The 13,535-nt window shown below is 56.1% G+C and overlaps 1 protein-coding gene across 1 annotated transcript in view; it reads left to right on the forward strand.

Annotated features, from left to right (window-relative positions):
• The window catches only part of LOC143803970 (uncharacterized), a 55,459-nt gene that overhangs the window by 9,551 nt on the left and 32,373 nt on the right, over positions 1–13,535 (forward strand). The window contains exons 3-4 of the mRNA XM_077281720.1: positions 7,329–10,907; positions 10,996–11,181. Coding sequence (XP_077137835.1) covers positions 7,329–10,907; positions 10,996–11,181 — 3,765 coding nt within the window. The remainder of the gene's footprint in view (positions 1–7,328; positions 10,908–10,995; positions 11,182–13,535) is intronic.

A 13,535-nucleotide genomic window follows, 5' to 3' on the forward strand; every position in this document is an offset into this window, starting at 1 on the left:
GGCAGAGCACAGGGGCCCCAGGCAGCATATGGGGCCCCAGGCAGAGCACAGGGGCCCCAGGCAGAGCACAGGGGCCCCAGGCAGCATATGGGGCCCCAGGCAGAGCACAGGGGCCCCAGGCAGCATATGGGGCCCCAGGCAGAGCACAGTGGCCCCAGGCAGAGCACAGGGGCCCCAGGCAGAGCACAGGGGCCCCAGGCAGCATTTGGGGCCCCAGGCAGAGCACAGGGGCCCCAGGCAGAGCACAGTGGCCCCAGGCAGCATATGGGGCCCCAGGCAGAGCACAGTGGCCCCAGGCAGAGCACAGGGGCCCCAGGCAGAATATGGGGCCCCAGGCAGAGCACAGTGGTCCCAGGCAGAGCACAGGGGCCCCAGGCAGCTTATGGGGCCCCAGGCAGAGCACAGTGGCCCCAGGCAGAACATGGGGCCCCAGGTAGAGCACAGTGGCCCCAGGCAGAGCACAGGGGCCCCAGGCAGAACATGGGGCCCCAGGCAGAGCACAGGGGCCCCAGGCAGAGCACAGGGGCCCCAGGCAGCATATGGGGCCCCAGGCAGAGCACACACCAAATCGGAGGCCGAGGGGCCCCGCCCACCAAATCGGAGGCCGAGGGTCCCCGCCCACCAAATCGGAGGCCGAGGGTCCCCGCCCACCAAATCGGAGGCCGAGGGGCCCCACCAACCAAATCGGAGGCCGAGGCGGCCCGCCCACCAAATCGGAGGCCGAGGGTCCCCGCCCACCAAATCGGAGGCCGAGGGTCCCCGCCCACCAAATCGGAGGATAAGGGGCCCCGCCCACCAAATCGGAGGCCGAGGGGCCCCGCCCACCACATCGGAGGCCGAGGGTCCCCGCCCACCAAATCGGAGGCCGAGAGTCCCCGCCCACCAAATCGGAGGCCGAGGGGCCCCGCCAACCAAATCGGAGGCCGAGGGGCTTCGCCAACCAAATCGGAGGCCGAGGAGCCCCGCCCACCAAATCGAAGGCCGAGCGGCCCCGCCCACCAAAGCGGAGGCCGAGGGGCCTGGCCCCGCCCACCACATCGGAGGCCGAGGGGCCCCGCCCACCACATCGGAGACCGAGGGGCCCCACCCACCAAATCGGAGGCCGAGGGTCCCCGCCCACCAAATCGGAGGCCGAGGGTCCCCGCCCACCAAATCGGAGGATAAGGGGCCCCGCCCACCAAATCGGAGGCCGAGGGGCCCCGCCCACCAAATCGGGGGCCGAGGGTCCCCGCCCACCAAATCGGAGGCCGAGGGTCCCCGCCCACCAAATAGGAGGCCGAGGGGCCCCACCAACCAAATCGGAGGCCGAGGAGCCCCGCCCACCAAATCGAAGGTCGAGGGGCCCCACCCACGAAAGCGGAGGCCGAGGGTCCCCGCACACCAAATCGGAGGCAGAGGGACCCTGCCCACCAAATCGGAGGCCGAGGGGCCCCGCCCACCAAAGCGGAGGCCGAGGGTCCCCGACCACCAAATCGGAGGCCGAGGGTCCCCGCCCACCAAATCGGAGGCCGAGGGTACCCGCCCACCAAATCGGAGGCCGAGGGTCCCCGCCCACCAAATCGGAGGCCGAGAGTCCCCGCCCACCAAATCGGAGGCCGAGGGGCCCCGCCAACCAAATCGGAGGCCGAGGGGCCCCGCCAACCAAATCGGAGGCCGAGGGGCTTCGCCAACCAAATCGGAGGCCGAGGAGCCCCGCCCACCAAATCGAAGGCCGAGCGGCCCCGCCCACCAAAGCGGAGGCCGAGGGGCCTGGCCCCGCCCACCAAAGCGGAGGCCGAGGGGCCCCGCCCACCACATCGGAGGCCGAGGGTCCCCGCCCACCAAATCGGAGGCCGAGGGTCCCCGCCCACCAAATCGGAGGCCGAGAGTCCCCGCCCACCAAATTGGAGGCCGAGGGGCCCCGCCAACCAAATTGGAGGCCGAGGGGCTTCGCCAACCAAATCGGAGGCCGAGGAGCCCCGCCCACCAAATCGAAGGCCGAGCGGCCCCGCCCACCAAAGCGGAGGCCGAGGGGCCTGGCCCCGCCCACCAAAGCGGAGGCCGAGGGGCCCCGCCCACCACATCGGAGGCCGAGGGGCCCCACCCACCAAATCGGAGGCCGAGGGTCCCCGCCCACCAAATCAGAGGCCGAGGGTCCCCGCCCACCAAATCGGAGGCCGAGGGTCCCCGCCCACCAAATTGGAGGCCGAGGGTCCCCGCCCACCAAATCGGAGGCCGAGGGACCCCGCCCACCAAATCGGAGGCCGAGGGGCCCCACCAACCAAATCGGAGGCCGAGGGGCCCCGCCCACCAAATCGGAGGCCGAGGGTCCCCGCCCACCAAATCGGAGGCCGAGGGGCCCCGCCAACCAAATCGGAGGCCGAGGGGCTCCGCCCACCAAATCGGAGGCCGAGGGTCCCCGCCCACCAAATCGGAGGCCGAGAGTCCCCGCCCACCAAATCGGAGGATAAGGGGCCCCGCCAACCAAATCGGAGGCCGAGGGGCCCCGCCAACCAAATCGGAGGCCGAGGAGCCCCGCCCACCAAATCGAAGGCCGAGCGGCCCCGCCCACCAAATCGGAGGCCGAGTGGCCCCGCCCACCACATCGGAGGCCGAGGGGCCCCACCCACCAAATCGGAGGCCGAGGGTCCCCACCCACCAAATCGGAGGCCGAGGGTCCCCGCCCACCAAATCGGAGGCCGAGGGTCCCCACCCACCAAATCGGAGGCCGAGGGTCCCCGTCCACCAAATCGGAGGCCGAGGGTCCCCTCCCACCAAATCGGAGGCCGAGGGGCGCCACCAACCAAATCGGAGGCCGAGGGGCCCCGCCCACCAAATCGGAGGCCGAGGCGGCCCGCCCACCAAATCGGAGGCCGAGGGTCCCCGCCCACCAAATCGGAGGCCGAGGGTCCCCGCCCACCAAATCGGAGGATAAGGGGCCCCGCCCACCAAATCGGAGGCCGAGGCGGCCCGCCCACCAAATCGGAGGCCGAGGGTCCCCGCCCACCAAATCGGAGGCCGAGGGTCCCCGCCCACCAAATCGGAGGATAAGGGGCCCCGCCCACCAAATCGGAGGCCGAGGGGCCCCGCCCACCAAATCGGAGGCCGAGGGTCCCCGCCCACCAAATCGGAGGCCGAGGGGCCCCGCCAACCAAATCGGAGGCCGAGGGGCTTCGCCAACCAAATCGGAGGCCGAGGAGCCCCGCCCACCAAATCAAAGGCCGAGCGGCCCCGCCCACCAAAGCGGAGGCCGAGGGGCCTGGCCCCGCCCACCAAAGCGGAGGCCGAGGGGCCCCGCCCACCGCATCGGAGGCCGAGGGTCCCCGCCCACCAAATCGGAGGCCGAGGGTCCCCGCCCACCAAATCGGAGGCCGAGAGTCCCCGCCCACCAAATCGGAGGCCGAGGGGCCCCGCCAACCAAATCGGAGGCCGAGGGGCTTCGCCAACCAAATCGGAGGCCGAGGAGCCCCGCCCACCAAATCGAAGGCCGAGCGGCCCCGCCCACCAAAGCGGAGGCCGAGGGGCCTGGCCCCGCCCACCACATCGGAGGCCGAGGGGCCCCGCCCACCACATCGGAGGCCGAGGGGCCCCACCCACCAAATCGGAGGCCGAGGGTCCCCGCCCACCAAATCGGAGGCCGAGGGTCCCCGCCCACCAAATCGGAGGCCGAGGGTCCCCGCCCACCAAATTGGAGGCCGAGGGTCCCCGCCCACCAAATCGGAGGCCGAGGGACCCCGCCCACCAAATCGGAGGCCGAGGGGCCCCACCAACCAAATCGGAGGCCGAGGGGCCCCACCCACCAAATCGGAGGCCGAGGGTCCCCGCCCACCAAATCGGAGGCCGAGGGGCCCCGCCAACCAAATCGGAGGCCGAGGGGCCCCGCCCACCAAATCGGAGGCTGAGGGTCCCCGCCCACCAAATCGGAGGCCGAGAGTCCCCGCCCACCAAATCAGAGGATAAGGGGCCCCGCCAACCAAATCGGAGGCCGAGGGGCCCCGCCAACCAAATCGGAGGCCGAGGAGCCCCGCCCACCAAATCGAAGGCCGAGCGGCCCCGCCCACCAAATCGGAGGCCGAGTGGCCCCGCCCACCACATCGGAGGCCGAGGGGCCCCACCCACCAAATCGGAGGCCGAGGGTCCCCACCCACCAAATCGGAGGCCGAGGGTCCCCGCCCACCAAATCGGAGGCCGAGGGTCCCCACCCACCAAATCGGAGGCCGAGGGTCCCCGCCCACCAAATCGGAGGCCGAGGGTCCCCGCCCACCAAATCGGAGGCCGAGGGGCGCCACCAACCAAATCGGAGGCCGAGGGGCCCCGCCCACCAAATCGGAGGCCGAGGCGCCCCGCCCACCAAATCGGAGGCCGAGGGTCCCCGCCCACCAAATCGGAGGCCGAGGGTCCCCGCCCACCAAATCGGAGGATAAGGGGCCCCGCCCACCAAATCGGAGGCCGAGGGGCCCCGCCCACCAAATCGGAGGCCGAGGGTCCCCGCCCACCAAATAGGAGGCCGAGGGGCCCCACCAACCAAATCGGAGGCCGAGGAGCCTCGCCCACCAAATCGAAGGTCGAGGGGCCCCGCCCACGAAAGCGGAGGCCGAGGGTCCCCGCACACCAAATCGGAGGCAGAGGGACCCCGCCCACCAAATCAGAGGCTGAGGGGCCCCGCCCACCAAAGCGGAGGCCGAGGGTCCCCGACCACCAAATCGGAGGCCGAGGGTCCCCGCCCACCAAATCGGAGGCCGAGGGTCCCCGCCCACCAAATCGGAGGCCGAGGGTCCCCGCCCACCAAATCGGAGGCCGAGGGTCCCCGCCCACCAAATCAGAGGCCGAGGGGCCCCGCCCACCAAAGCGGAGGCCGAGGGTCCCCGACCACCAAATCGGAGGCCGAGGGTCCCCGCCCACCAAATCGGAGGCCGAGGGTCCCCGCCCACCAAATCGGAGGCCGAGAGTCCCCGCCCACCAAATCGGAGGCCGAGGGTCCCCGCCCACCAAATCGGAGGCCGAGGGGCCCCACCAACCAAATCGGAGGCCAAGGGGCCCCGCCCACCAAATCGGAGGCCGAGGGTCCCCGCCCACCAAATCGGAGGCCAAGGGGCCCCGCCAACCAAATCGGAGGCCGAGGGGCCCCGCCCACCAAATCGGAGGCCGAGGGTCCCCGCCCACCAAATCGGAGGCCAAGGGGCCCCGCCAACCAAATCGGAGGCCGAGGGGCCCCGCCCACCAAATCGGAGGCCGAGGGTCCCCGCCCACCAAATCGGAGGCTGAGAGTCCCCGCCCACCAAATCGGAGGATAAGGGGCCCCGCCAACCAAATCGGAGGCCGAGGAGCCCCGCCCAACAAATCGAAGGCCGAGCGGCCCCGCCCACCATAGCGGAGGCCGAGGGGCCCAGCCCCGCCCACCAAAGCGGAGGCCGAGGGGCCCCGACCACCACATCGGAGGCCGAGGGGCCCCGCCCACAAAATCGGAGGCCGAGGGGCCCCGCCCACCAAATCGGAGGCCGAGGGTCCCCGCCCACCAAATCGGAGGCCGAGGGTCCCCGCCCACCAAATTGGAGGCCGAGGGTCCCCCGCCCACCAAATCGGAGGCCGAGGGGCCCCGCCTACCAAATCGGAGGCCGAGGGTCCCCGCCCACCAAATCGGAGGCCGAGGGTCCCCGCCCACCAAATCGGAGGCCGAGGGTCTCCGCCCTCCAAATCAGAGGCCGGGGGGCCCCGCCCACCAAATCGGAGGCCGAGGGGCCCCGCCCACCACATTGGAGGCCGATGGGCCCCGCCCACCAAATCGGAGGCCGAGGGTCCCCGCCCACCAAATCGGAGGCCGAGGGTCCCTGCCCACCAAATCGGAGGCCGAGGGTCCCCACCCACCAAATCGGAGGCCGAGGGTCCAAACCAACCAAATCGGAGGCCGAGGGGCCCCGCCCACCAAATCGAAGGCCGAGGGGCCCCGCCCACCAAAGCGGAGGCCGAGGGTCCCTGCACACCAAATCGGAGGCAGAGGGACCCCGCCCACCAAATCGGAGGCCGAGGGGCCCCGCCCACCAAAGCGGAGGCCGAGGGTCCCCGACCACCAAATCGGAGGCCGAGGGTCCCCGCCCACCAAATCGGAGGCCGAGGGTCCCCGCCCACCAAATCGGAGGCCGAGAGTCCCCGCCCACCAAATCGGAGGCCGAGGGGCCCCGCCAACCAAATCGGAGGCCGAGGGGCCCCGCCAACCAAATCGGAGGCCGAGGAGCCCCACCCACCAAATCGGAGGCCGAGGGTCCAAACCAACCAAATCGGAGGCCGAGGGGCCCCGCCCACCAAATCGAAGGCCGAGGGGCCCCGCCCACCAAATCGGACGCCGAGGGGCCCCGCCCACCAAAGCGGAGGCCGAGGGTTCCCGCCCACCAAATCGGAGGTCGAGGGTCCCCGCCCACCAAATCGGAGGCCGAGGGTCCCCGCCCACCAAATCGGAGGCCGGTCCCCGCCCACCAAATCGGAGGCCGAGGGTCCCCACCCACCAAATCGGAGGACGAGGGGCCCCACCAACCAAATCGGAGGCCGAGGAGCCCCGCCCACCAAAAGTAAGTGCGGCCCCAAAAGTAAGTGCGCCCCCGGGTGCAAAAGTAAGTGCGCCCCCGGGTGCAAAAGTAAGTGCGCCCCCGGGTGCAAAAGTAAGTGCGCCCCCTGGTGCAAAAGTAAGTGCGCCCCCGGGTGCAAAAGTAAGTGCGCCCCCGGGTGCAAAAGTAAGTGCGCCCCCGGGTGCAAAAGTAAGTGCGCCCCCGGGTGCAAAAGTAAGTGCGCCTCCGGGTGCAAAAGTAAGTGCGCCCCCGGGTGCAAAAGTAAGCGCGCCCCCGGCCCCGGGTGCAAAAGTAAGCGCGCCCCCCAGTCCCGTGTGTGAAAAGTGCTGCTGTAAAGCTGGTAGCGCTGTTCAAGCACCGTGTATTTCCTTCAGGAAATGCCCATCTAATATATAATTGCCTAGAATACTACTTCCTGCAATTTGTGCCAAGAAAGAACATACCAATATACATAGTTATTGATACATATTATTTATTATTTACATTATTGTTCTTAAGCAAAGAACCGTTGTTGTGGCATTTGCCACAACACGCAAAGTTGTTGTCTGATGTCTTTCATCACTCCCCTCATAAGCATATTCATGGATCCTGTGTAACTGTACCTTAAATAACAAGAATTGTCAAGAGCTGGTGAGTGCAGCCATTTTTTGTTCTTTCTTACTATTATTTATTAATTGTATTATTCTTACATTTGAATAAATAAAGTATATATGGATTCTAGACTCCCGATTCTTTAGAATCGGGCTGCCATCTAGTATAATATAATGAGCATACTGATTATTTTTACAGTGGTTTCTTCAACAACAACTACTACTACAACCACCATTTCAACACTGAGCAGCACTTTGTCAACTTCAATACAAAATGGAACAACTAAACAACCAAATTTATCGACGCCAACTGTGCCACCAACAGTGTTCTTTACCATAACTTCTAATGCCAGCACCCCAAGTGCTCAATTTACCACACAAAGAACAACCACTACAGCACCTCAATTATCATCTACAAGCAGCAGCCAGACATCTTCTGTGGCCATCACAACCTCTATTACCCGCAGTACTGGTCTTCCAGCTTCAGGCACTAGTTTATCGGCTGTCAGTGTAATTCCTAACAACACTAGCAATTTTTTATTGAGCACCAGTCCTTCCACAACCTTGAGAACGAGTGTATTGTCAACAGTTAGCAATGCAACAGTAACAACATCTAAAATCATCAGTGGCACCACAATCAATACAATTACCACAGCACAATCAGCAAAGGTGACTGCATCAAGCAGCATAATATCAGCATCTAGTAATAATACTAGCAATGGCAGTAATATTACAATGCCCGTTAACCTTACAAGGACAACTCAACCTCCTCAGTTGAGCAGCATTATCTTAACACTTGGCATAGTCTTAAATTCCACCACCACTACTAGAGCATCATCTAGCATTTCGCTATCCGGTATGCTCTCCAATACAACCAGCAATACTCCATCAGTGAATAGTGCTACCACCTTAAAGACAACTTTAGTTCCTACATCCTCTATTAGCGCTATGACTAATTTGTCTATCACAATGCAAACATTTAGCTCACCGAACCTACCAACTACCATATCAACATCTGCTACTAGTTCTAATAGTGGTGGCAACCTTACAACGGCTGTTACCACTACCAGAGCTAATGGTCTGTTGTTATCCACTAATGGCATAGTCTCAAGCTCCGGTATTATAATTTCCTCTAGCAATGGCACAACCACCAGCAAATTTAATGGTGCTTCAACTTCAAGTGCAATTTCTAGCACCAATGCCAGTGTCCAATCAATCATTACTGCCACCACTACATTGAGAACCATCGTACAGAACACTGTCAATGCTGCACCCACTCTAAATATTTCCAGTATTTCCATACCCACTGCATCTGTCACTGGACTATCCAGCAATGTGTCTTCATCTACTTCTGGATATAATATAACTAACCCAGTAACATCTTTTAGTTCCACTAGAACAACTCAATTGCCAGTACTAAGCAGCAGCGTCTTAGCAACTAGTATTACATCAAATGTACGAACAACACCCATCAGTAGTGAAATCACCAGCAATAGACCATCAAACACAAGCGTGGGAACCACAGCTTCTAGCATAGTTGTTAACTTCAACAGCAATGTACCAATGCTCTCCATTATAACTTCTGCTGCATCCTCTAATATTAGTGTGGTAAGAACAAATGCCACCAGTCCAACCACTACACTGCAAACCAGTGCAGCTTCCAATCCATTCACTACTAAATCAGTATCTGATACCAATTCTACCACTGCAAGTAACCTTCAAACAACCAGTATCAATGTAACTTCATCTACTAGAACAACTGGATTACTAGTACGGAGCAGCAATGCCTCGATATCTAGTATTACGTCAAATGTACGAACAACACCCATCAGTAGTGAAATCATCAGCATTAGACCATCAAACACAAGCGTGGGAACCACAGCTTCTAGCATAGTTGTTAACTTCACCAGCAATGTTCCGTCTGTGAATAATACAACTGTGCTACCAATGCTCTCCATTATAACTTCTGCTGCATCCTCTAATATTAGTGTGGTAAGAACAAATACCACCAGTCCAAACACTACACTGCAAACCAGTGCAGCTTCCAATCCATTCACTACTAAATCAGTATCTGATACCAATTCTACCACTACAAGTAACCTTCAAACAACCAATATCAATGTAACTTCATCTACTAGAACAACTGATTTGCCAGTACGGAGCAGCAATGCCTCGATATCTAGTATTATGTCAAGTGTACGAACAACACCCATGAGTAGTGAAATCACCAGCAATAGACCGTCAAATGCAAGCGTGGGGACCACAGCTTCTGTTATAGTTAGCTTCACCGCCAATGTTCCATCTGTGAATAATACAACTGTGCTACCAATGCTCTCCATTATAACTTCTGCTGCATCCTCTAATATTAGTGTGGTAAGAACAAATGCCACCAGTCCAACCATTACACTGCAAACCAGTGCAGCTTCCAATCCATCCACTACTAAATCAGTATCTGATGCCAATTCCACCACTGCAAGTAACCTTCAAACAACCAGTATCAACGTAACTTCATCTACTAGAACAACTGAATTGCCAGTACGGAGCAGCAATGCCTCGATATCTAGTATTACGTCAAGTGTACGAACAACACCCATGAGTAGTGAAATCACCAGCAATAGACCGTCAAATGCAAGCGTGGGGACCACAGCTTCTATTATAGTTAGCTTCGCCGCCAATGTTCCATCTATGAATAATACAACTGTGCTACCAATGCTCTCCATTATAACATCTGCAGCATCCACTAATATTAGTGTGGTAAGAACAAATGCCACCAGTCCAACCATTACACTGCAAACCAGTGCAGCTTCCAATCCATTCACTACTAAATCAGTATCTGATACTAATTCTACTACCGCAAATATCCTTAGAACAACCAATATCAACGTAACTTCATCTACTAGAACAACTGAATTTCTACCAGTGACTATTGGACCAACCACTAATGTGATTCTTAATGGTAACGGTGTTATTACATCAGGTTTCAATTCCAAAACTAGCATAGGAATAACAGAAATAAGTACTGGTAAAACTTCTACCGGAAATACATCAAACATTCTCATTCCGAGTGTAACCAAAGGTAATACAACTGCTTTTACAGTGCTCTCTAGTGCAACCTCCATACCTGGAATCCTGCCAAATGTAACAAGTAGTCTGATGGCCTCTACGGTATCTGTGACCAGCTCTTCCACATTGTATGCAAATAACACAGCCAGTAATATGCAAACTTCACCCGTATCGGGGAAAACACCTGATATTTCCAGTAGTCCTGTAAAAATCGCTGCAAATGAAAGCTCAGGAATTATGGTAGCTGGAATATTTAATCTAAGCAGCATCCAGCCCACACCCGCAGTCACAAATTTTAGTAGTTTATCTGCAATGCCAGTAACAGGTCCCAGGACATCACCTAGTCCGATTGTATCTTCTAATGCGCTTGTGTTTAATGCAACAATGTCTCTTAGGCCAAGCGGCGGACCCCCGGTTGACAATACAACAGCAGTGACATCCAATACTATTGGCAATTCTAAAATAAATGAGTCGATGCAAACAACGAAATCCCCTGTTTTCAGTTTTAGCATTTCAGTATCAGGTATCACAACTAATTCTACGAAAAGCTTGCCAGCATTAGCTGTAGAAGCAACCAATTCAACAATGCCAACACAGTCTACAATCTTAGCTGGCGTTGTCTCTAATAGTTCTATTCGGCCTTCTACATCTATGGTGAACATGACTACATTGAGCACAAACTATTTATTGTCCCAAGGTGGATCATCTACAGCAGGTAAGTAGCACCTACATGGCTACTGAGAAAAAAGAAAATAACCATTAAGGACAGGGTACAACTGTAATAAACTGTGTTTTTACAATAGCTACAACTGTGCAACGGATTGCAGCCGACCCACTGATGCCACAGAATAACCCTCTACAAGTGGCACCTGCATTACCCATCGGACTCTCACCAATGACTACAAGAAGATCTACCAATATGTCTATTAGTCCTATGGAAAATGGCACAAAAACTTCATTTCTCCCTCCATTATCCCAAAGCAATCAAGGTACGTGACTAATATGTTTAATAAGAGAAATACTGCACATTGCACATTCTGAAACAAAACGAGACAAAATTTACAATGAAAATCCTCATATGTGATACAGTCATTACAAGCAAAGAACTTAAAGGGAGTGTCCAGTCACTTTTTTAGAAAAAAACAGCTAAAATGCTGTAAAATAATAAAATAAGTAATATTTACCTTTCCAGTCCCAGACACTTTCTCTGCCTGGTTCCTGGCAGGTCTCTGTACCCCCTCTTCAGCTCAGACAGGCACAAGACCAGAGATGTACTGGCTCAATTAGCCATATGCAGTCAATTACCAAACACAGGGCTGGCTGATCTTTTGGCGACTGTTCACTGGAGGTCAGTGATTGGTTGCAGCGATCCCTAGCTTGTGCAAATCATGAAGAAAATATAGAGATTGGCTGGGGACTAAGTGTTGTAATGGAACCATCAAGGGATCTGTAAGATGAGTATTCAGTATTCTATTATTTTTAGCATTATGAATCTTCTTATACAAATCAGTGGCTGCACAACCACTTAAGCACACTTCTATAAGTTAATTCACACAATTTAGCACATTAAAGGGAACATGTCAGCAGGATTGTGTCAGGAACCTACACACAGTGTCAGATTGGTGCCGTTATACTGATTACAATGATACCTTGGTTGATGAAATCCGTCCTGTGGTTGTTGTTTAATCTGTATTTGCCGTTTTCAGTTAGGCTACTTTCACACTAGCGTCGGGAAAGACCCGTCGCTGTGCGTCGGGCCGACGTTCCCGACGCTAGCGTGGTCTCCGCCGCACAACGGGGGCAGCGGATGTATTTTTCCAACGCATCCGCTGCCCCATTGTGAGGTGCGGGGAAGTGCGGGGAGGTGGGGGCGGAGTTCCGGCCGCGCATGCGCGATCGGAAAAAGCGGACCGTCGTGAGCAAAAAACGTTACATGTAACGTTTTTTTCTCCCGACGGTCCGCTACCACACGCCCAAGCATCGCAAAACGGACGCGACGTTTGGCAATGCATCTCAAATGCGTCGCTAATGTTAGTCTATGACGAAAAAACGTATCCAGCAAGAACTTTTGCTGGATGCGTATTTTCGGCAAAACGACGCATTTGCGACGTATTGCAGTTAACGCTAGTGTGAAAGTAGCCTTAATGAGATTCTCGTGCTCTGGGGCAGACTGTGGGGGTCTTCATGTGGTGCTTTGCTTAACCCCTTCACACCGCTGCCCTTTTTCGCTTTTGCGTTTTTCGCTCCCCGCCTTCCCAGAGCCATAACTTTTTTATTTTTCCTTCAATATGGCCATGTGAGGGCTTATTTTTCGCGGGACAAGTTGTATTTTTGAACTACACTATTGGTTTACCATGTCTTATACTAGAAAATGGGAAAAATATTCCAAGTGTGGTGAAATTGCAAAAAAAGTGCAATCCCACACTGTTTTTTTGTTTGGCTGTTTTGCTAGGTTCACTAAATGCTAAAAATGACCTGCCATTATGATTCTCTAGGTCATTACGAGTTCATAGACACCAAACATGTCTAGGTTATTTTTTATCTAAGTGGTGAAAAAATTTTCAAAACTTTGCTAAAAAAAAAGCGCCATTTTCCAATACCCATAGCGTCTCCATTTTTCGTGATATGGGGTCGGGTGAGGGCCCTTTTTTTTTTTTGCATGCCGAGCTGACTTTTTTAATGATACCATGGTTGTGCAGATACGTTCTTGTGATCGCCCGTTATTGCATTTTAATGCAATGTCACGGCAACCAAAAAAATGCAATTTTGGCATTACGAATTTTTTTCTTGCTACGCTGTTTAGCGATCAGGTTAATGCTTTTTTATTGATAGATCGGGCGATTCTGAACATGGTGATAGCAAATATGTGTAGGTTTGATTTTTTTTAATTGTTTTATTTTGGATGAGGCAAAAGGGGGGTGATTTAAACTATTGTGTGTTATTTATTTTTTTAACATTCATCACGCAGGCGCCTGCGACGGCACCTGTGCTGTAGCATGATACAATGGCTATACATACAGGTGCTTCTCATAAAATTAGAATATCATCAAAAAGTTAAATTCTATCACTTTTTCAATACAAAAGTGAAATTCATACTGTATATTATATAAAGTCACTACAAACAAAGTGATCTAGTTCAAGTGCTTATTTCTGTTAATGTAGATGATTATGGCTTACAGCTAATGAAAACCCCAAAGTCATTATCTCAGTAAATTAGAATACTTTATAACACCAACTTGAAAAATTATTTTAAAATTTGAAATGTTGGCCTACTGAAATGTATGTTCAGTAAATGCATTGAATGCTTGGTCGGGGCTCCTTTTGCATCAATTACTGCATCAAC

This window comes from Ranitomeya variabilis, chromosome 2 (assembly GCF_051348905.1).
Source record: "Ranitomeya variabilis isolate aRanVar5 chromosome 2, aRanVar5.hap1, whole genome shotgun sequence".
In the NCBI taxonomy this organism is placed as follows: domain Eukaryota; kingdom Metazoa; phylum Chordata; class Amphibia; order Anura; family Dendrobatidae; genus Ranitomeya; species Ranitomeya variabilis.